Source organism: Pocillopora verrucosa, chromosome 9, assembly GCF_036669915.1.
Source record: "Pocillopora verrucosa isolate sample1 chromosome 9, ASM3666991v2, whole genome shotgun sequence".
In the NCBI taxonomy this organism is placed as follows: Eukaryota; Metazoa; Cnidaria; class Anthozoa; order Scleractinia; family Pocilloporidae; genus Pocillopora; species Pocillopora verrucosa.
In genome coordinates this window covers 7,814,172-7,837,040 of record NC_089320.1, presented here as the reverse complement: position 1 = coordinate 7,837,040, position 22,869 = coordinate 7,814,172, and the positions used below count along the sequence as shown (strand labels likewise).

Below are 22,869 nucleotides of genomic sequence, written 5' to 3'. Positions count from 1 at the left end.
TTCCTTTTCATCAGTTTCGATCCATCGACAAAGTAAGAGCGTTCGATTCAGTTCATTAGTAAATGAACCAAAATTTCGTACCGAAAACGTGATAAAGGCAAAAGTAACACATTAGATTGAGACATTTGATTGAGGAACAACTCTTCTCAGATTACTTATTTTTTTACCAACTACCAGTCACGAGATGCAGAGCTTATAAAGTCTGAAAAGATATTATTACCACCGTAATTTCAAATGATGGGGCTTTTGGCCGATGTGACTCTACCATTGTTGTTTAAAATTTCGTTCCTCTCGTTTTAACGACACATGCGAATAGCTTAGCACTTATTTGCAATACAGTACTCAAACGGTGTAGCGTTGCGTTAAACGGCCGCCAAGGCATCTCGCCGAAACCACCAAAAATACAAACTGCAAATGGAACAGCGATCTGCTGGGGGCATGACGTCACCGAATGTGAAGACTGGCGCGAAACCATTACATAGTGTAGTCTCTGTGTGGAAGAGTCTTCACTTCGCTTTGCCGTAAAGCAGAGCCAATTCGGTAAGTTTCTCCTCTTTTTTTCCCTGCCGATATTGCATTTATTCGTTGTCGTTCATGATGGTGTTAATTAAAAGAGCGAGACTGGATTCTACCACGGTTTACCGGCCTCCCGGTTTACCACAGTTTGCACGTGTTGGTGGGCCTGAATTTTAATAGTATTACGTAGTGTTATGATGTGCATTAAATGTCTATTGCCGAGCTCTCATTTCTTTTCTTTTCTGAATCGCGCTTACTTTTCAAAGGGTGTTTAACTTCAACGGTTCTTTGAACATTGCAGGAGTACGTGAGAAGTTGGATTTTGTGTGTGCCCTGGACGCCATGGTCACGCAACTCTAGTCAATATATCTAGTGTGTACTGAACTCAGTCTGTAGCAATAATAATAATAATAATAAAAATAATAATAATAATAATCACAAAAATTAATAGTTGAGGTACAGAAATGTAAAAATAAATAAAAATATAAATAAATACGTCTACCGAAACAAACGACGAAACAGCAAGATCTGCCCTGTCAATTGTCTGAATTATGCAATAGTTTTTATTCAGCAAGTTGCGACTGTAACAGATCGAACGGTAAAACTCGACCTAGAGTTGGACAATTACGTACTCTTATCGTCCGGCACACCAATTAAATCATTCCGATATCACTTTAATCGAAAAATGTCAAAACAGATCAAGGATATCAGTTTTCTTACCATGGCGTCCAGGGCACACACAATATTCAACTTCTCACGTATTCCTCCAATGTTCAAAGAGCCGTTGAAGTTGGACTTTCATTGAAAAGTAAGCATGAGTCGGAGAAAGAAAAGAGAGCTCGACAATTGACATTTAATGCACGTCATAACACTACTTAATACTATAAACATATTCAGGCCCACCAACGCGTGCAAACTGTGGTAAACCAAGAGGCCGGCAAACCGTGGTAGAATTCAGTCTCGTTGCTATTTTAATTGACGCTTTCATGAACGACAACGTATAAGTGCAATATCAGCAGTGAAAAAAGAGGAGAAACTTACCAAATTGGCTCTGTTTTACGGCAAAGCGAAGTGAAGACTATTCCATACAGCGACTACGCCATGTAATGGTTTCGTGTCAGTCTTTACATTCGATGACGTCATGCCCCCAGCAGATCGCTGTTCCATTTGCGGTTTGTATTTTTGGTGGTTTCGGCGAGATGCCTTGGCGGCCGTCACCACCAAAAATACAAGGATGTCGTATAGATCAGCAAATACAAAGATGGCTTAAGGATCAGCTGCTGGATAGCATAGCTAATAAAGGAATGGCTTAGCCTTCACGTCACGCCACGACGATTCGCCACAACATCGAAATATTTCAAGTAATACTAAGCAATTTAATGTTCAGGTAGAGCATCTGATGTTTTGCAAAGCTATTCGACCTAACGCTACACTATTTGTGTCTACGCTGTACCATTCTACATTACGCTGAGCCATTTCACGCAATGCTACACCATTTGTGTGTACGCTGTGCCATTCGACATTATGCTAGGCCATTTCACGCAACGCTACACTGTTTGTATGTACGCTGTACCATTCGACATTACGCTGAGCCATTTCCCGCAGCGCTACACCATATGTGTGTACGCTGTACCATTCTAAATTACGCTGAGCCATTTGACGCAACGCTACACCGTTTGTGCGTACACTGTGCTACTCGACGTTACCCTGAGCCGTTTAACGCAACGCTACACCGTTTGAGTACTGTATTGCAAATGAGTGCTAAGCTATTCGTAATTAAGCTAGTCCATTTCACAATCTCATGATCCAACTCAACATGGGCTACTAGACCGTTTCTCATTTGGCTAAACTATTCATGTTTAGGGTGTTCTGTTTCACGAAGGAAAACTAGACTCTATAATTTGGCCATGCCATTCCTTTATTAGCTACGCTATCCTGCAGCTGATCCTTACACCATCTTTGTATTTGCTGATCTATTTGATATCCTTGTATTTTTGGTGGTGACGGCCGCCCATAAGATTGACAACCTGTCATGTCTTAATTTTCGTAAACCAAAAAAATTGATATATCATGAATAATAAACATAAGTTTGACCTCAAAATAAATGGAAAACAAAGGGATGCACGGTGTCTTTGGTTCATTCAAAGACGTGAGGGCATCTGTCATTATTTTGATAAAATGTAATTATCATTTTTGAGTTTATTATATTTTTTCTCTTAGGATTAAAGTCATTCTTGTGCTGCAAAGGAAACACGGTGACTCTATCAAAAGTTTTGAAAAGGTTTACGAAAAAATGAACGTTCTTTCCCCATTTTGTTTTCTCCGTGAATTCAGAAACGTAAGCCTCTTCAATTTGTGTTATTTTCAAACATTTCTAACTAAATTTAATCCGAGTCAAAGATTCTGCGTTATTAAAATTTTGGGCGTTGAAGTGATTCGAGTTATACCCAAAAATGTATAATTCCATTGGATACCCTTGTTTGACGCATACTTCTGTGTCACACAACCGGATAAAACCAGGTGATGACACTACAATCCTCAAAGTGAGATTGAACGAAATGCAAAACCTCAAAGGTGGTGTCTGGACTTTTCGTTGATTGGGCCGAGTATGTGGTTTGACGGCAGCTGTAACTCTGACCTTGCAAATTTTTAATATTAAGCACAAAAGCCTTTTGGGTTTTCAAAGAGAACAAAAGATGGAGAAGCTACTGAACGCTAATATGAAATACGGTAGGTTTATCTACTCTGACTCATTTCGTAAAAGTAGCGTGTACATGGTCAGTTGATCTGTTTAAGTCTTTCGTTCAATTCTTCAGCAAACTTCTCGGTTAATGTGCTTTTCAGTGACTTGCGGTGTTATAATTAACATTTCACTTGAATCTCTATATTTAGCGTGTCCTGTCAAACAAAAGACGACACTGCTCACAAGTTTACAAAGCATTAGCGTTGTTGCAGCTTAGCTGCCAACCTCTGCTAATTTTCTTTTTCTTTCTTTTAACCAAGACAATAAGTAGTGGCCATTAACCCCTTCATTCCGAAAAGTGATCGACATGTAACTTCTTCCGATAATATCAATACATTAGTCAGCAAACAGGTAATAAGAATACTCAGTCTTATCAGACGGGTTGTTGTTATAATCTCACACCAAATTTTTGTAACTGATTTACAAGGAAATGTGCGGCAGCCAGAGAGGAGAATTAACATCGAAATCTTAGGAGTTGAAGGGTTAAGCTCACAATTACAAACCAAGTCCATCGAGCGCGTATCCGGTCTCAGTTGTAGCGTGTCACGTGTTTCAGACTACAATTCACGGGATGAAATAGAGTATAGGTTATTTAAGAAATGCTTTATGATTCGCAGAAGACTGAATCAAAAAGAAAAAGTTAATCTTGTCCTGATTGGTTATTGTCAAAGTTTTTTTTTTATCATGTGCTTGTTTATCCAGTCACTGTGTATCGAGTATTTGTGTGTTGTCCGTGTGAAACTGCTAATCCAATAATTATACAAACTTTTCCTATTAAAATGATGGAGTGTAGTTGCTGAGTCAAGCTTGGAGCGAACACTATAAAGGTTATTTACTTCCGGTAATAGCATGTACTTCACTTTCTAAAAATCCCATGCGTCTACATTTGCGCTTTCGCATGTGTGACCGGAAACAAATCCTGTACATTTTTTTCCTTTTTCATGGAAACAGAAATGGCTCAAGTCAACACCGCCGTAATGTTGCGATTGTGGTAACAATGGAATAGACAGGTAAAATTAAATGAATTGAACTCGTATGTATGAGAGCATTAATAACTTGCAATGCGGCAGAGCCCGTCATTGAATGAAAATGTTATCTTTGCATGGGTCTAAATTCCGACAGTCACTTTATCAAGGCTGATAAGGGACAATCATTTGATCTTAATTACATCACCTGGTCTTTCCAGATGAAGTGCAAGATTATTTTATTTGCCTCACTGATGGCCTTGTTTTCTTAACCAACCTCACTACCAACGATAATTACATTTAGTTCACCTCATCTGAAATAGCGGTATGTGAGCTTCAGTGGAAAGAGTCGTAGCGGAAGAGACAACGGCTGAGTTTTTACCCTCAGTCATCTGTTCTCCAGCGAGAATAATCATCCAACCGTACATGTTAGCTGAGTTTTTACCCTCAGTCATCTGTTCTCCAGCGAGAATAATCATCCAACCGTACATGTTAGGTTATCTGAAGTTTAATTAAAAAGTTGTGCCCCTGTAATCTACAGATACACTCCAACAAATCTCTTGAATTTAGACCATATTGTTCTCTGGATGCGTGTCGGTATAGTTCGATAAATGTTGACTTACGATCTCATCATCTTCAATATCATTGATAAACGAATTGATCTTATCATTAATGGTTGATTCGGATTACCAACACTGATACTTCTTTGACGCCTAAAATTTGCGGCGCGCATACATCACGTTACTGTGTCAATGATACCTCCCTCTCCCCCTCACAACCTTTATAACAAGCAGCTCTCAGATGTCTCTTTAGAAATGTCAGGTAACAATTTTCCGTAATTTATCGTGAATGTCAGTTTCATTTACTAAGTACTTAGTGCGCAAATGCTCCCGATGAAACATAACTGACGCGGAATGATTCGCAAGATACGGCTACAGGTAGGCATGCTTGAGTAACGGTGTTGAACAGAGACCTCTGACTATGTTCAGAGTGTCAGACTAATGCATGATGTTATCTTCAGTTGTGGTTATAACCATCGTCTGTTACGTGGGAAACGTGCCACTTAGATTATCGAGAGAGATCAATACTGCATGCAGTAAGGCAGTATACTGAGAGTGTTGGTCGAGCAATCTTGTTGTACTTAAGTGGCTTTCCTGCATTCCTGCATTCCTGAATAAGGACGTAGAAGTTTCTTGAATATTTATCCATCAGATCACTGCAAGGGATGTTTAATTTTGGTTTGCTGTCCCGTTGACTAGTCGAGTTACTTACTTTATCTTACGGACTGAAAAAAACAGACAAATATTGAAAAGAAAATAATTATTACTGACTTAATCATCGTTGATTTGTATTAAGTAATTTCGATTCGTAAGTGTAACAAGGAGTACCGCATTAGGCGAGCTGGAAATTCAGCGAAGATCTAAGAGAAGTTGTAAACACTCAGTATACGAAAGGAAAATGAGGCTTGAGGGTTGCCCCCACGATTTTGGAGAATGTTTGAAAGCAACTGATAGACTTAGATAAGTGGAAGCAACAGTTGAATTTTTTGACGGCAGGGAAGTGCACTAAACTTTCTCTGACTCTTCTCACATTATCAGCCAGGAAAGATCCTGAATGTACCACTTGTGCATGTCTTCAAGAGGGACGTGGTTCAATTTCAACCTTTTAACCCGTAAGAGTGATAAGCATCTAATTTCTCCCAACAATATCAGCCTGAATAGAGCATAAAGGTCATGTGAATAAAGGAAATGATCACAAACTCAAGAAGACATTGATTTAAATACAAATTCACCTTTTAAATATCTCAAGAAATGCGTAGAGAACAGTATGGAGAACCTGCATGGTGATGTCGGGGTTAAATACTGTTCCTGATGCGTTGTCATGTTGGGACATCTCAATGTATTTAACGATCTTATTTACAATTATTACAAAATTAGAAAAATCGACAAGATTGCCGGAAGTCGGTAGAAAAAGGAAAAGAAAGATCTTGCGATAGATCACCTTATCCCAGAAATTCAGGCTGCTATAATTTGTGGGTCTCTGGTTGGTATACCTCAATGTGTATAATTAGGAGTTCATCACACGTGCAATTATCTTTGCAGGGGGTCAAGTGGAGTCATGATACAAAAATATGAACTTTCTAGCTATCTTCTAAACCACGAGTGAGTAGAAGGCGGGTCCACTAACCCCAACCACCCACCCACCCCCGACGAGGGCATTTTGAAAGTTTCTAGAGTATCCATTAGCTGAGAAGTTTAAAAAGGGTTGTGACATAAAAGATAAAATTGATAAAATCTGTCACTCTGCATATGAAACGTAAGAGACGTGTATCCTACTAAAGCAAACTGATTAAGATGTCATCAAAGCATTTTACATTGCGACAGGAAATAAAACAACGACAAGAAAATTAGACGCGTAAGACCAAACAACATATAATTTGTCATTTTACCAAACTGCAACAGAAGATAGATTTTAGGACATAACAGTGAGATAAAAAAAAAATCGGGAAATTATTCATGCTACTGATAGTAACATGTCTTTGGGATTTCCTTTTCATATTCGAGATTCATATTTGCATCGGAACATAAAAGTGGTAGATAAAAGTGAGTTTGAAGTCGGTTCGTGTTGTCCATTAACATGAGTTAATGTCAGTTGACACTTAGGCTTTTATTGTGGCGCACACGGAGCTTTGTTTTAACCACACTTTTAATTTATTTGCTTTTGTCTCAATTTCAATGAAAACTTTGCACTTTGCTTATTTGCTCACTTCAATTATCTTTTTCAAAACCGGTGTCTAAAAGCTAATTGTCGCTGAATCAGAACAGTATATCTTTTATACTGAAACTCTCCCATTTTTCCAACTATGCGTGTTGTTGTTATCAGACACGAGTCTCCATTTCCATCGGAACTGTTAACCGCAGCTATTTCTCTATGTCATCTTTATAATTTTATGTTTTGGTCGCCACTGTCTCCAAATGCAATTTTAAGCCTCGAGCGACAAAATCTTCCAAATATTAATCTTATGGTACCTTTCAAGGTTTAACGAGGATTAAAATGCATTGGCGGAAATATGAAAGCCCAAATGCGCAGCATATTTCATCAAAACACTGTAATCTTACTTTGCGGTTTGTCCGCAATTTCGGTTTAGTCCTTTCTTCATCCAGTGTTAAAGGTTCTCCGCCGGTGTGAAGATTGTGATAAGGAGCATACTATTGACAGAAAACTTGTAGAATTCGCTAACAGAGAGAGTGACATTCATCCTGAGTAATATTCTGTCTGCAACTTATTAGCTGACATCATCAGTTCTGGAAGAAGCCGTTGTTTGCAACATCGACATAATAGGAAACTTTCCAAAATGAAAAATACACCTGCCAGAGGCAATTCACTTTATCTTTTAAATAATTGATGTTTTCCAATTTTGCTTAATGCTTTCGCGGCCATAGAGATCTTAAAGACAATTAAACATCTAGAGTGAACAAAGAATGGGTGAAAAACGGAGTATGTAATTGATTTTGAAGAACGTAACTGCTCAGTCCATCAAGCATGAAAAAAAAAAAGAACTATTCAGTTTTCATATGCTAATGTAGATTCATTCTCATTTCAGCCGCTGTTATTTTCATGGTTTGAAAAATGGTAGATATTTAGAACAAAAACTGTTCTTCGTTTGCTAATGTAACTCGTGTTTATGTTTAGCAGTTACGTCATTTCCGTATAAATTACTTCCGTTTTGAGTGAAGAAAGCCGCTGCACGAGCTGACCATCGGTCCCAAAAGTGCGAACGTGTGTCAGAGAAATGTAGGAGGTTGGACATGGTGTGGGTAAATTGGATTTTCGTGCTCGACTTGGTTACATTTCTCTTCAGTTTATCAGCAGGAGATAGAGGTAAGACAACTTAATTTCGACTGTTAGATATAATCACGAGAGTCAAAGGCGATTGCCGTTACACGATTTAAAATACGACGAAATAGTTCCCAAGTAGATTCTGTCAAGGGGTGCGTGTCTTAGTAGGATTTAGCTGCTCACGGAATGATGTATAAATAAACCGCTCAGTGGATGACCTCCTTAGGAGTTCTTTGTCGCTGGGTGCGTGACTTGAATCAGCTCTGAGAAGATCTGTCATCTAAGCGTTTAGGAATATTGACTGCTATGAAACGTAATCTAAGCAGCGATGATGCGTTGCGGTTGTTCTTCCCGATGGGTGGTTACTGCTGTTTACTTCAGCTACAAAAACACGGATAAGGCAAGGCTATCATTCCAGTTAAAGAAGTAGGCAAAAAAAGTGATAAAAGCGTTCCCATTAAATACAGAAATCAAAGAAGGGAAGGGACATTTGATGAACTGCCCGCGAAGATGTGTACATCTGTTAGTCACAGATTGCGTTCTATTGTAGTGCTGATTTGTAATTTCTCTTTCACCGTGTGAATTTAGCGTGTCTCAATGAAATTATGTAATGTGAATTTTTTACTATTTGTTTGTAAAGTGCGGCCGCTTTATTTTTGAAGCGTACGCCCAAAATTCAAATGATTTGGAAACCTGACACTCCGCTCGGTAGAGCCATAGAAGTGGAGAATGTATTCCTTCCATGTTCAAGTGTTTGCCCAGCAATTAGCACCTTTAAAATCCGACTTCCGATGGTAGGATTGTGTTCTTAAGTTACTTTCGTAACCTCCCTGCCCAAGAAACGTGAATGTTGCTTTGATTCTCTTTACTCAAGTAATGTATCGGTCTCCGTACGAATTTTGATAACCATAACTAGACCTTTTATGTCGTTAATGGCTCGCAGCTTGAGATTATTCTGCTAATGATCTCACTCCTAAATGTTTCGAACACAATTTGAAAAAGGCATCTTCGTAATAAGGATTTTTTTACTTTCGAGGAAAACGCTACGTTTCTTTACATTTCTAATGTTGCTTTATCATAACCGTAATTGGGAAACTGATGACTGCGACGGAAACATGTCTGTCACAGTGAGAAATCGGGAAGATATTTGCATACAAGCTGCAATCGAAACATAAATGTTTTGCATGATGAAAAGAGTGCAATTTCGTAAACAACACTTAAAGAAAGCTTCGGATTTAACAGCTGTTGTCAAAATATGTTTACATGAATTGACATTTAAGATCTAACTTCGTTCGTTGTTTGATTAAAATGTTTTTGAAGAGTTTTAAGACCGCGGCGTGGAGCAGATTAATCCGTGCGTGAAAAAGGACAAGAATTTTGTAATAGGAAATAGCGCCCTTCGCAAACAGAAAACGAAATCAATATTGTATGCAAATACATGTCAGGAAGCATTATCTTTTTTAAGCCTTGGGGCGAAAAAGTATTATTTCCTTTATCAAATTCGGTGCTTCTAAGTTAGGTCTTAGTTAAGAGTAAATACTTTTAGTGGAGTAAAGTAATTTAATTACCACCCGAATGAAATTAATTAAAATTGTACACCACTGATAGCGGTCTAAATAAATTTAATTCGAGTGTGGCTGGCTTTTCAGATCAGATTCTTTGAAATCTTATTTTATGAGATTTTTCTTAGAGGCAAGACTGATCATGATATTTAATATCCAAAATTCCATATATTGGAAGCAGCGGGTTGATTAGTGAGACGCGGTGAAATTTTGAAAAATTTAAGACTACCATGGCTTGAGTTCAACATTACGAAACGTATGCTCAAGTGGAAGTTATCATTTCTTTCCTGTTTAACACCAATTTAGCTTCTAACTTCATTGGCTTGACATAAATATTTGAGGCTCCTAACTTATGTAGAAAATATGCTTCTCATCAATAGACCTTGATTTGTGTACAAGCCAGAACATCAGGAAAAAACAACTTTCAAAGGCGACTTTCATCCTTTGATTTCTCCGAGTTATATTTTACGCAAAACAGAGTGTAATCTGTAATCTGATGTCATGGCTAGCTCGAGAAAAGGTTTCATGTCTTAATTTGCTTGAAAAAGTGGCCTATTTGGCAACTTGTGGTTATTTAGCATGTTGTAACATTTTCATTTAGAAGTGTTCTAATCTTAAAGTTAAAATGAGATAGAAATCTATGTTCATCATTTTATCTAAAGAACAATGCCTCTTTCTCCCAAGGTGTTGCTTTGCTAAGCGTAAGACTGATCCTGTGTGTAAAGTCAAAATGATCAGACAGAAATCTGTTCCATCGTAAATTGCCTCATTCTCCCACATTTTTGCAGTTTTGAGCCTAGAAATCTTGCAAGTTAAGTCAAAAAGAGATAGAAACCTTTGCTCCATCATTTTCCTTTAAGGAAAACATTCATGTCTCTCGAGCTTTGGCAATTTTAAAGTTAGAGGTCTTCTGTGCTAAGTCAAAATGAGATAGAGTTCTGTGTTCAATCATTTTATTTTACTAAAAATCGCCTCATTCTCTCAAGTTTCTCTGGTCTTTGGATCTTGAGTGAACCACCAAAAATAATTTGCACCCAGATTCATTTTATAATTTTGCAGACGAGTAGTGTGTGGTTTATTTGCTTAATATAAGAATGCGAAGTGTTGTTTTTGTTTTTGTTTTTTTTTCACTTTTTTTATGTTTCCCCTTTTTTCCTTCCACTCAAATTTCCTTTAATTTTAGGTTACCTTAGTAGGAACATGGAAAAAACATGAGTCGGGGCTTTATATGAGTATTCACCTTGCAAGGGATATTGAATTATTCCATTAGGCTGAAAAAAACTGAATAAGAATGATCAGCCATAGGTGTTGAGTTAGAGGTGTTTTTTTGGTTTGTTCAATCTAAGTTGGTTGTTTGGCCAAAAAGTGGCCCGCTTGAAAATCATGTTAACAGAAGATTTTTTGAATTGGATGCACCATATGGAAAGCTCTTTTTCAAAACTAAGATTGTTTTTTTGTTTTTGTTTTGGTTTTTGCTGACTTGCCATACATGTATTAAATTATGGATATTACTTGTTATGTAAATATTCAAACAAGCTGCAAATATGTCCTAATGTGCAATGTAAACAAACAACATCTCTGAAATATTTTCAAGGATGTTGAAGGATAATGAATTATACAAATTTTTGAAATTACAGGTATTTCCTTTGGTTTGCCCAACATTTAAAATGATCTACTTTTGTATATTTGAAGTTTAATCGCTCAAAATTGTCTTTTTCAAATTTACTCAAATTCAAACAGCCAACTTGTTAGAAAGACCTAAACCAGGTGGTGGTGCAGAGAGCTGGTATTGGAAAACATCTCATGGCCATGGGTCAGGGGTAAGTTGCAAAGCAAACATAATTTCATCTTCCTATATGTTGCATTCCCTCACTGTTATTCTACTCAAAGCAAAGCCAGGAATTTGTAAGGATCTACTCTGCAGTTTCTTCGAGCTCACAGGAATTCCAAGTTTTTCTCCACACTAGTCCAGCTTGGGATAGGTTCTTGGGAAACTAAGAAATGTTGAAACAGAAAAAAAAACACTTAAAATATCCAGAAAATTACTGGATTAAGGGATCTATATAGATGTTTTGAAATGCATCAAGAAAAGGTTGAGATATTAAGAACAAACAGAAATTTTAGCCATTACACTTTCCTAATATACACAAATTTCCTTGGAGATTTACAAACAATGCATCTAAGTTGATGCCTCTTGTGCACTTACATACTTCATTAAATATATGGCTCTCTGTGTGTGTAATGGAGAAAAACAGAGCTATCAAGACTGTTGTCTGTCTGCCTTCTGATGTGACACATTTATATTAAAGTTTTCTTTAGTAACACAATTTTATGACAGATTTGTCTCTCCATTCAACACTTTTAATGAAAGTATTAGTAGCTCACATAAACCCTTTAACCACCAGAAGTGATTAACATGTAACTTCTCCCCATAATATCCTTACATTTTTTAGCAAATAGGTTGTGAGAAGTCTCAACTTATCAGGTTGCAAGCTTAGTAGCTAACTAGTACTGTAGTTTATAAGTAAATGTGTTGCAGTCAGAGGGAAGAATTGACAATCACTTGTAGGGAGTTGAAGGGTTAACCTCTCAGAAGTTTAGTTTAAGTCAAGTTGACTACTTCAGTTAAAAGTTCAGTGAATTGTATCATCATTATTTTTTTCTATTACAATCAAACCTACCCAAAGACTACCATTGAGGCTAAATCTGATTTATCAATCAAGAGTTACCAGTCATATGTAAGGTAGCCAAGGATTATTTGATGGTAGTGTTTGCTTCCGATTTTTATTTTTTTCCTTTCACCTTGTTAAGTCTAAAATGGTTGTTTTGGTGTTTCACAGTGGACTGCTACAACCTCTGATGATGCCGCATCGCGTATATATACAGTTTGTGACATAGGTGTTTGGCAACCAAGTAACTGGCTATGGAGTGATGCTATAAGTCACAATAATCTGAAGAGAATTGACTTAGCTATCAACTACACAATCATGAGATGTACTTCGTTTTCTGATGAGAGACTAAACTGCTCTGAACAATTTGATGTTTATGGATACCAATCAAATGAGAACTTAAATGAGTCAAATACTGATCCAAGAAATGGATTTTACAACAAAATGAAAGTAATATCCATGCCAAATAACACCTCAAGCAAGTCTGAAAGGGTACAAGGAGTTGCAAAGCTGTCACTTTTCATCAAAGAAAGAACTTCAAAGGTATTCTTTGCTATTCACGACCAAGGAGCTTGTCTTGTATTGCATTCATTTCTGGTGACATACAATGTTTGTCCAGAGCGGACTTTACCAACAAGTCTTGTATTGCTACCACAAACAATAGCTCCAGTGAATGAATCTGAAATAGTCAAAATACCAGGGGAATGTGTGGCAAATTCACAACGTACAGCACCAGTGTTGAGTGCCATCTGTAGCAGCAGTGGTGAATGGACTCAGAGTGATGATGCTGCAGGAAAATGTCTGTGTTTACCAGGATGGGAGAAAATTGATACGGAATGTCAAGGTATGTTTCCAAATTACAATATTGGAGTTTAGGTTACAGAACTGACAGTGAATTGTGCCATGCAAGAATGCTAGGTACAGTAAAGGGGAGGGGGGTGGTTATGTTTGAGAGCAATAAGGAGGGAGTTAAAGCATGTTATAAAAATATATCCTGTATTACAAGCCTAATAGACAGTATGTGAGTATCTCTGGGGTGCAGGGTTTTCACAAAATCAGCATTTGCCATCTATGAATTATTGGAACTTTTGTTCTGCAGTGACAGTTCTCTTTAGTGACGTTGTTTACAGTTGTAATTTGGAGAAGGCACCCTGCTGAGATTTTTTAGGCCCATTCATTTCAATTATTTGATAGGTTAAGTGACATTGGCATATCAATAAAAACCTAAAGTAATGAAATTTGTATGATAAAAGAAATAATCTGGCCCTTAGATTGTTAAACAAAAGCACAGACATTGGATAGCAATGATTGTTATCCATAGCATGCAAAAGATTCAATAAGCCTCACTCCAAGTAGACAAAACATAATAACTCTCATCATTTGGTGTTTGGTAGAAATCTCAACCAAATACTCATCAGCCCACTACTACATTGTTCAGGGGTTTTTTTCAGGTTCTTCTTTGCCAGAACCAACACACATTACTGAAATCTTGTACATAACAAGTCACAATTAAGATGGGCATGGCTTCCTCTTGCAATATCATTGGTTTTATTGTATTGGCAAGGTTTGACAGACGTGTCTGTCTGGGTGCTTCAAAACTGCCCTCATTACTTTTTTATCGTTATTGCTTTTATCGTAAACAAGTCTGTCACACACGGAATATCTATTTGTAAAGAATCTCCTCTATTTCCTTTCGTTAAAACTAAAATGTTTTTCTTTACTTGATTCTGGGTGTTAAAGGACATTTTTTCTTTTGAGGCGCTTATAAAAGTATCTCAAGCTACCATTAATGTAAAGAAACAAACGATCAGAATGACTGATAAGTGGTTAGTGTGGTTATGTTATCTGTGATCGTCGTCAGTCAGTAATATAGCAAATGTCAGGAATGACAGATCTGAATGCTTTGATAGAACGATCTTGAAGATAAAAGCATACCTGATCAAACTGCAAGCTTGTGAAGAAGCATTGTTAGACATCAATGGATTCCTTTGTTTGCAGTTAACTTCAGCCAATGCTAAGGGTCAAACACGATTCCAGTAGTTATGTTTAGTTTGCCGCCATGTTGGCAAACAACGCGGCATCTTTGTCAATGGGGAACGTTCAACCGACGTGATTAAATATGGGTAAAATCCGTTCATAAATTATCGTAGTTTTTTAAGATTCGTGAAAATTTCTGACGGTCTGCACTGAAATTTACCGGAGGGTGTTATTTTGCATACCGAAGCCAACATGCTGAGCTGCGGCAGATACATGTAGACACACCACGTGACAGCTGACGCACTTCGAGAGGACTGTTTGTATACAGTCAGTTCTCTGGCTAACAAATTCTTTTACTGATATCATCGTCCTAAGCGCGGGCGAGATTGACGAGTAGCGAGAAATTTAATGAACGCGAATACAAATTAAGGCCGTTCACGCCTAGGCTGTTCTAGACTTTCAACCGGGCACTAGAGTAGCGCAGATCAAGAAAAGAGAGAGTTTAGGGACCGGTCGCGTTTCTATGGGATCATATCTTAGATTTGGGTAGGCTGTGTACCTGGTGATTTCATGCGACTTTTGCGCGGCGGAGCAATTCTGCACCTTCTTTTTCACCCCGTGTTTTCGCTATGTTAGTTCCTCTGAAGGTCTACGTACACTTTAGGCAGGGGAAATTTCAACGATCAAAAATTTGTTTTGGCTCTTGATAAACCCAGGTTGTTAGCAGAGAATAGGGGTTTTTGATGGGTCTATTGTTAGAGTTCAGTTACCAGTTATAATCATATGTTATTCTCACTCTCAGCTTGTCCACTGGGATACTTTAAAGACAAGACCGGAAACACCAAATGCTCAAAATGCCCGCTAAACAGCAACTCGGACAGATATCGGAAACGCTGCAAATGCTCCAGAGGGTTTTTTCGCGCTTCATGGCAAAGTGTGTCAGACAATTGTACAGGTCAGTAGTGCCGCCGGCAAGTTTCAGGTTTTTGCCGTTGGTAATCATATTTTTCATACTCATGCTCCTTGGCATATCTTGTTGTCCTTACAGCTCCTCCTTCTGCACCAAAACATCTGCGAAGCCTTTTCACCAATCAAACAACAGTGAGTTTAGTATGGTCAAATCCGCGGCACCTTGGTGGTCGAACTGACTTGTATTATGAGATAGAATGTAAAATTTTGTGTCGGAAAGATCAACGAAGCTGCAGTCAGGATTGTGGATCACAAGTTCTTTTCCTGCCTAGACAGAACAACCTATCGCACACCAAGGTGATTTTGACGAACTTGATATCACGGACTGTTTACAGATTTAAGGTACATGCAAAGAATGGAGTCAGTGAAAAGGCTGAGATGGACGGATTCCCTTCCCGGTTTGCCAAGTTAGACGTCACTACACTTGAGTCGGGTTAGTTTGGTTCATCTCCTTTAAGTGAAGCTTTATGATTAAGTGAAGTTCTATGATTATTCGGCTTAATACCACAAGTCCATTTTCCATCTCAGGGTGTTTAGATAAGCTTTGTTTTGCCCGTTGTTTTTATCTCAGTTCCTGACCAGCCTGTGGTGACAGTGCAAAGGATCGACAGCACTTCGGTGAATGTGTCGTGGACTCTTAAAACTGGCCACGAAGACATCCATTTCTTCCTTGTACGATACCGCAAAATATTAGACAGCGCAGACAATTATCACACTATCAACACAACGAAAACCTACATCAAAATAACTGGATTGGAACCTGACGTGAAATATGAAATCGTGGTGAGTTAGATGTGATCAGTTAATGCCCTTTTTTTACAATACAAATCGCTGTAAATTTAAATTTTCCCAATAAATACAACTTATTCACTCATTTTTTGTAACGCCGCCCAGTCATGCTCAGAGGCTATTTACGAGAATGATTTTTATTTAGTAGTACTCTATGTTGATAATTTCAAAGTGTTGTAGCAGTATCTTTCTTGAATCATTGAATTCTGTTGTTTCCCAAATTTTAGGTCGTTGCAAAGAACAGCAGGGGCTTCGGGCCAAGTAGCCAGGCAGTGAAAACGCCACAAGACTACACCGGTAAACTTTTCTCGCAAGTGCTTTAACTAATGTATAGTATAAATCCTTACAGGAAGGTTTCAATGGGGTTAACCGTTAGCCGTAAAGCGGCCCAAAAATTAGTCGTCAGGAACAAAAATTGAAAAATTTTAACCGTTAGTCGAGAAAAAAAGTTAACTGTAAAAAAAAAATTCTGGCGAAAACAATGGAATGATATTAACCGTCAGCCGTAAAAGCCATCACCCCTTTGGGATCTGGTTCAGTATAAATTAAAGTACAAGCTGGTTAAGAGAGAGATCTTCTATCATCCCGACCTATATTCTCACCTGACTGTGATGATGACTTACTGTACGCTCAGGATGTCGAGACTTAGGTGCTGTAATAACCGAAAACAGTTCTTTTCAACCTCAGGTTTTACGAAGAGTGGATAACGCTATCCATTGAAATAGTCCCAGCCAGTGGATAGCGATTTACACAACGCGCGAACACTTATCCGCTGAATAGGGTTTACCAAGAGAATATGATCTTTTGCGTTTACCCATTGGATATAACGTCATCCGCCCTTTGATTACCTGGTCCCATGGTCCTTTATTTTCTATCAGCTTTTGACCTCTGGTTAGTATCATATTTGTTATTGTATTTATTCGCTGATTATTTAATTTAATTTGTCAGTTCCCAGTTTGGATGAAGACAAGAAACTTTGGTTCATGATCGCTGCTGCCGTCGGAGGAATTTTCCTTATTCTGATCATAACTGCTATAGTCTCGTTCGCTCTATCAAAAAAAAGGTATTATTCTTGATCTCATTTGTTTGTATGTGGATATCCAGTTATTTCAAGTTTCAAGAACAAGGGGAGAAAACTGACTGAAATAAATAACATGCTTGATGTGATGATTTCTTCCAGGAAATCTCGGAAACGAGCGAATACATTTGAAGGTCAGTGGAATGGGCATTTCGCCGACGACTTTGAATTTACCCTTCGATTGCTCACATCCCAAATTCTGATTTGTTATTTATTAAGTTATTTTTATTTTAGCTATCTACTAAATCGATTTTCTCGTCAATAACAAAGTACTTTTACTCTTTTCGTTTTCAGCTACTGAACTCTTTTCTAACCATGGGCTAAGTCAGTATGTGGATCCCAGTAACTATGGTGATCTCATGGACGCTGTCAAAACATTTGCCGCCGAGATCGACGGATGTCAAATTAAACTGGAAATTAGAGTTGGCGATGGTTAGTATCTATTAATAATGACTTTTCTCTCTTGTTAAGAAAACAAATGTTTTTCTTTATCCTGAACTTCTAACTTAACATTTAATTAATCGTCAGGTGAATTTGCTGAAGTTTTCAAAGGATTGTATGAAGATTGTTCGGTTGCTGTTAAAATCCTCAAGGTGCGTGTGCCATTCCGATTTTTTTTATTTTCCTTTCCATGTCGTTAGGATGGAAGGTGTTACCTTGCCTATTAGTTCTAATCTTTCTGGTTACAGTTGGATCTGAATTTCAATCGATCACAACCATGCTATACGTGCTTCCAAGTACAATTAAATTCAAATGTCGTGTCTTGTTACATTTCAATCGTTCAGCAGTTTTCTATGATCTTAACACTAAGGAAGAAACAATCAACGGTTTTCTTTCCTTTGTTTTATCAGCAAGGATCGAGTTCCAAGACCAGAGACGACTTTATTTCTGAGGCGTCCATCATGGGTCAGTTTAAACATCCAAATGTCATCAAGCTGATTGGCGTGATCACAGTCAGTAAGTGAACTTCATTTAAGATATACACGATGTTAGGCGACAGTACAGTTAGTAAGTGCCTCGCTTAACAGGTGTATTTTTTCGGTTTGTCCTGTCAGGTAGACCCATGATGATTGTAACAGAGTTTATGGAAGGAGGATCACTTGATAAGTTTCTTAAGGTAAAGGAATAACGATGCTCTTGAACAGACCAGGCTTTAACTCTGAATTAGAACAAATACAGCGAAGATTGACGGCTATTGTTCAATTCCATTGGAGCCAAACAATCAAATTCCACTTTTCTTTGGAATCTCAACAGTTGGCCAAACAAACGGAGTGCCTTATCTCAGTGCTTCAAAAGTATGCCAGCGTTGTAGCTCAAGTTATTACTTAAGTATTACTTCTTTCTTCCTTTCTTAGGATCACGAAGGTAAACTTACGCCCCTTCAGCTCATTGGTATGGTCCGTGGAGTCGCCTCAGGAATGTTGTACCTTTCGTCCATGAATTTCATACACAGGGTAAGTATTGCACCGGGAAACAGATCAAACTACGCCGCAAGTTCTTATAACAGGAAAATAACCATACATTAAGTATAATTTATTTGGTTTCTTTACTTGAATGGGTTAGGGTAAGGGGTTAGCGGGTATCTAACGACACATAACTGTGTTTATGTATACCTCTACTAAGATCTGGACGGAACGGTCAATCAAATCAGACAGGGTATAACGCGCGATACACTTCCTCTAAACCATAACCATGTGATGTTGTATGTCAGTTAAAGTTGTGCAGAAATCAATGCTTGGGTTGTAAATACAGAGTACATATATTTAGAGTCAAAGCTCGAGGCCAGTTTATTATATTTGTGCAATACTGATTTCAGGACCTTGCTGCTCGCAATGTTTTGGTTGGAGAGAACATGGCGTGTAAGGTGTCTGACTTCGGATTGTCCAGAGAGTTGGAGGATAACCCAGATTCAGAGTATCAAACGCAGGTAATTCACTAGTTAAATTTTTACGCAGACACCTAAGTGGATGTGATCATTAGAAAAATTGTTTCACAACCCTTTAACTGTAGCGCAAGTAGAGAGATGACGCACGATTTTGCCTTGTCACAGGGAGGAAAAATTCCAATTCGTTGGACAGCACCAGAAGCGATAAGATATCGAAAATTTAGCTCTTCTAGTGACGTATGGAGCTATGGAATAGTTTTGTGGGAGGCCATGTCGTTTGGCGAGAGGCCGTACTGGGACTGGAATAACTTTGAGGTAATGTAGTATTTTTGTACCAACTTAGATGTGTATGGTCAGGTACGTTTGCAAAAGGAATTCAAAGTTTTACGAAGTTTATTACTAAGCAGATTAGGTAATATATCTCTAAGAGAAAATAAGAGTGAAACTGGTTTGAAATTTTTTAAACAAGAAAAAGGTGAATCCGCCGCTAGCCACTAGACGACCAGTGAGTTACACCAAGAATTTCGCTTTGCTCTAGTAGGTCGGAAAAGGGATGGTAGTCGTCTGGGTTTTCTCAGTGTGTTAGTTTGTTGTTGTTTTTGTTGTTGTTGTTGTTGTTTTCTTTTGTTTTTCTTTTTGTTTAAGACGTTCAGTCCCTTTGTTTAGCGCCTTACTTTGTGAAAAAATTTGTGTCGAAAACCTTTTTCAGCCCCCCCAAAAATAATAATCGCACAATACACTATAACCCCTTGCGGAGGCAGCCACATGCATAAAAAAAAGACAGTCCTAGTAAATGTTTTGCATGGAAATACATGGCATCCGAAACGAAAGGTCAACAATCAAACTGAGCTACTCGTGTTTTACTGTTTTAGGTTATGGACAGAGTAGAAGGAGGCTACAGGCTGCCAGCTCCTATGGTATGCACGATACTTATGTCATGTTCATTTGATTTACGTTTAGGAAAGGGGGAAGGGTTACAGAGGTTAAGTGTGTGTATGTACTATAAGCTTTGATTATCAGAGCTATGAAAGATAACCTCTAATGCTTGATTGAAGAAGAAAAAGAAACACCCTGCTCGGGGTGATCGACTGTTTGTTTGCTCCTCACTTGCGTTTTATCTTTCATGACGTGTAAGATGATTTGTTCTTTTTTGTATAGAAATGTCCCAAAATTGTCCACGCAATCATGATGGACTGCTGGGACAAGGACAGGTTCAGACGACCAAACTTTGAAGAAATTGTGAAACGACTGGACGAGCTGATCCGCGCACCGGAAATGTTAAATGACAATCTTGTTTGCTATACAAGGTAACACTTAACACATGTACTTCACTAATTTAAACTTACCTGTGGAGGGAGGGGTGATAAAACCTGGCCTAGATGTCGTGGTAGGCTGTACCTATTTTATGGCTTTGATTACTCTAAGTCTATTTTTTAGAAGGAGGGTGGGGGGGGGGGGGGGTGGGGCGGGGGCGTACGAAGCTATTTAGTCACGTACGATCATAAGAAGGATTTTGTGTGGCTTTGTAAAAGTGCTCTAAAGCGAATATTTTGTGTTGTTTGCTGTAAGGTTTAGAATGATGGGTACTTGTCCGTTGTAAAAGATTGGCTTTTTCCATCAAATTTTCATGGCTACGTAAACTAACTTTCGCCAAAATTTATTTTAACTCCTAGTGCCGTGTCAGCAGACTTCACCGAACTTAGGACAATCCAAGAATGGCTGATCAGTATTCATATGGGACAGTATACTGCTAACTTCAAGACTGCGGGCTACAATGACTTAACACAAGTAACTCACCTTAAGGACGGCGAACTCAAAGACATTGGAGTGACCTTGATAGGTCATAGGAACAAAATTTATAAGAGTATTAAGTCTATGAGGAAGCATTTTGACAACTTACCGGAGCCGGTGTAGAATACTTCGTAAGGTCGAAAATCCCTTCCGAAGTGTCGAGAAGCTGGAACTGTAGACCTTTCCGTGGATGTCGAAAGTGGATCACTCTGTATGTCGTGATGCAAGGCGCCACAGCAACCCACACTCTATGGGTCCACGATTCTCGAAGGGCGCGAGAGCTAGTCCATTATTTAAAAAGATCTAGTTGTAAACTGATTTTAAAGTATTTCGAATTTCTTGTGGTAACTAAGCACCTTATTTTATTCGACTTACTCAGGCAGTCCCCTCAATACTTGCGTAGAAGATTTTTCCCAGGGTAACTCGCGAGTATAGTATTGCAGGAAATCAGTGGATATTCCACTCTAAATTCCTATTTTCTCTTGATTTCATCTACATTTATCCGAGGACAATAGAAAATGGTTAATTGGAGATAGAGAAAGAAAAATGTTAAAAGTGCACGGTATTGAAGGTGTGACCTGAAACTTTGTCTCCAGCTGTTTAGACTGTTTTTGTTTCATAGTGGCAACAAGAAGGGCGTCTTTTAGCGAGCGCTTTTAAGCGTCTTGTTTTGGGTTTTTTTTTCTCTTTTTGGTTGATTAATCGATCATTCCGCCCTTGAAAGGGAAATTGAGATGTACTGCCATAATTCAGATCAATCTTCTGATCTGTCAGCTCGTTTTTTGTTGGTGTGTTAATTTTCATTTTCTTGAATGGCTGATTGACTCCTACGCGGCTGACTTTTATTGAGACCTTAAAATAGCATTTGTATTGTAAGGATTTTAAAAATGCTGATTACATGCTTGGCTAGGGAAATGGAGCAGCTTTGTAGAAAGCTCTAGAACAATGAACATTAGAGATATTTCGTTGTGTAGTTTTACTATCAGACATACTTTAATTTTATTTGTTATATTACTCGTTGTTTTTGACATCGTCAAGTAGCGTATAGGTTAAAGTATTCAAGGCCGTTTAGTTTAACGCAGTTTGGACGTTGTACAGCAAAGCTGTGTCCTATATCATCTTCAATTTAGCCCAACCCTTATCTGAGGGGAATGTTGAATTTTGTGAGCATCGTCAAGAAGCTTATAATTAACATTAAGTATTCAAGGCCGTTTAGCTAAACGCAGTTTGGACGTTGTACAGCAAAGCTGTGTCCTATATCATCTTCAATTTAGCCCAACCCTTATCAGAGGGGAATGTTGAATTTTGTGAGCAGCGTCAAGAAGCTTATAATTAACATCAACCCTATCGAAGAAAACTGAGGTTCATTGACTATTCCAAGTGGCGACCGAAGTAAGACCTCAGCATTAGAGTAAACGACCCTTTCTATTTAGTTTTACATAGAGATTACTTAAAATTCTAACCAGTGCACCTGAGAGATGATTAGTTTATTAGTTCAAGTAATGTTGTTTTACACGAGCGTATTATTAGTATCGTTTGCTTTGCCCTATATTTATACGAAACATGCATCCATAAGATGAAATGGCTATTTGAAATGTTTTGTTGTCGAAATTTCGGTGTCTAATATGTGAAGAGATTTTTAAAGAAAACTATATATTTTAGAGTTGTTCAAGCGTTGAAGTCATAAGTTATTTTTTTTAGTGACAATTCCCACACTTGTGGAAATAAAAGAGTTCATTACACCTCGTTTTGCCTATTCTGATTGTTCAACAGACAGCGTACACGGATATTTTGCAAGTTAATCTCGTAATATTTTAAGAGTGGAGAGCAAAATACCAGTTCTTACTTAATGGAAAACCATTATGTAAGGTATTTATTTTCCTCTACCGGAAAGTACGTTATTTTGGCTCTTTTTCTCCTTACAAATTCTGTTTTCTCAATGAAGTAGTCGAGCACAAAGGCCCCAGACTAATAAAAAATCATGTTGCTCAAGTTTTACCAATAATTGACGATGTGCGCTCTGTTGTTCACTTGTCAAACCGGGCCACTCAAGTTATCTACGGTCTCACATTTTGCGCGATCTCT

The 22,869-nt window shown here is 38.1% G+C and overlaps 1 protein-coding gene across 2 annotated transcripts; it reads left to right on the top strand.

Moving 5' to 3' along the window:
* The first annotated feature begins 5,042 nt into the window (after positions 1–5,042).
* Positions 5,043–22,546, top strand: LOC131784682 (ephrin type-B receptor 1-B). 2 transcript variants are annotated; one of them, XM_059101495.2, is made up of 20 exons: positions 5,043–5,162; positions 7,918–8,106; positions 11,367–11,446; positions 12,467–13,139; positions 15,075–15,227; positions 15,321–15,674; positions 15,813–16,024; positions 16,258–16,327; positions 16,979–17,093; positions 17,211–17,242; positions 17,403–17,540; positions 17,637–17,701; positions 17,960–18,065; positions 18,164–18,225; positions 18,464–18,562; positions 18,925–19,035; positions 19,159–19,308; positions 19,866–19,910; positions 20,152–20,300; positions 20,667–22,546. In XM_059101495.2, exons 2-20 carry the CDS (start codon positions 8,034–8,036, stop codon positions 20,905–20,907), a joined length of 2,928 nt encoding a protein of 975 aa, XP_058957478.2. In that variant the 5' UTR covers positions 5,043–5,162; positions 7,918–8,033; the 3' UTR covers positions 20,908–22,546. The 2 variants fall into 2 exon arrangements, with proteins under 2 accessions (XP_058957478.2, XP_066028038.1); XM_066171941.1 differs by lacking the exon at positions 5,043–5,162 and having other exon boundaries at positions 7,845–8,106.
* The last annotated feature ends 323 nt before the right edge of the window (positions 22,547–22,869 follow it).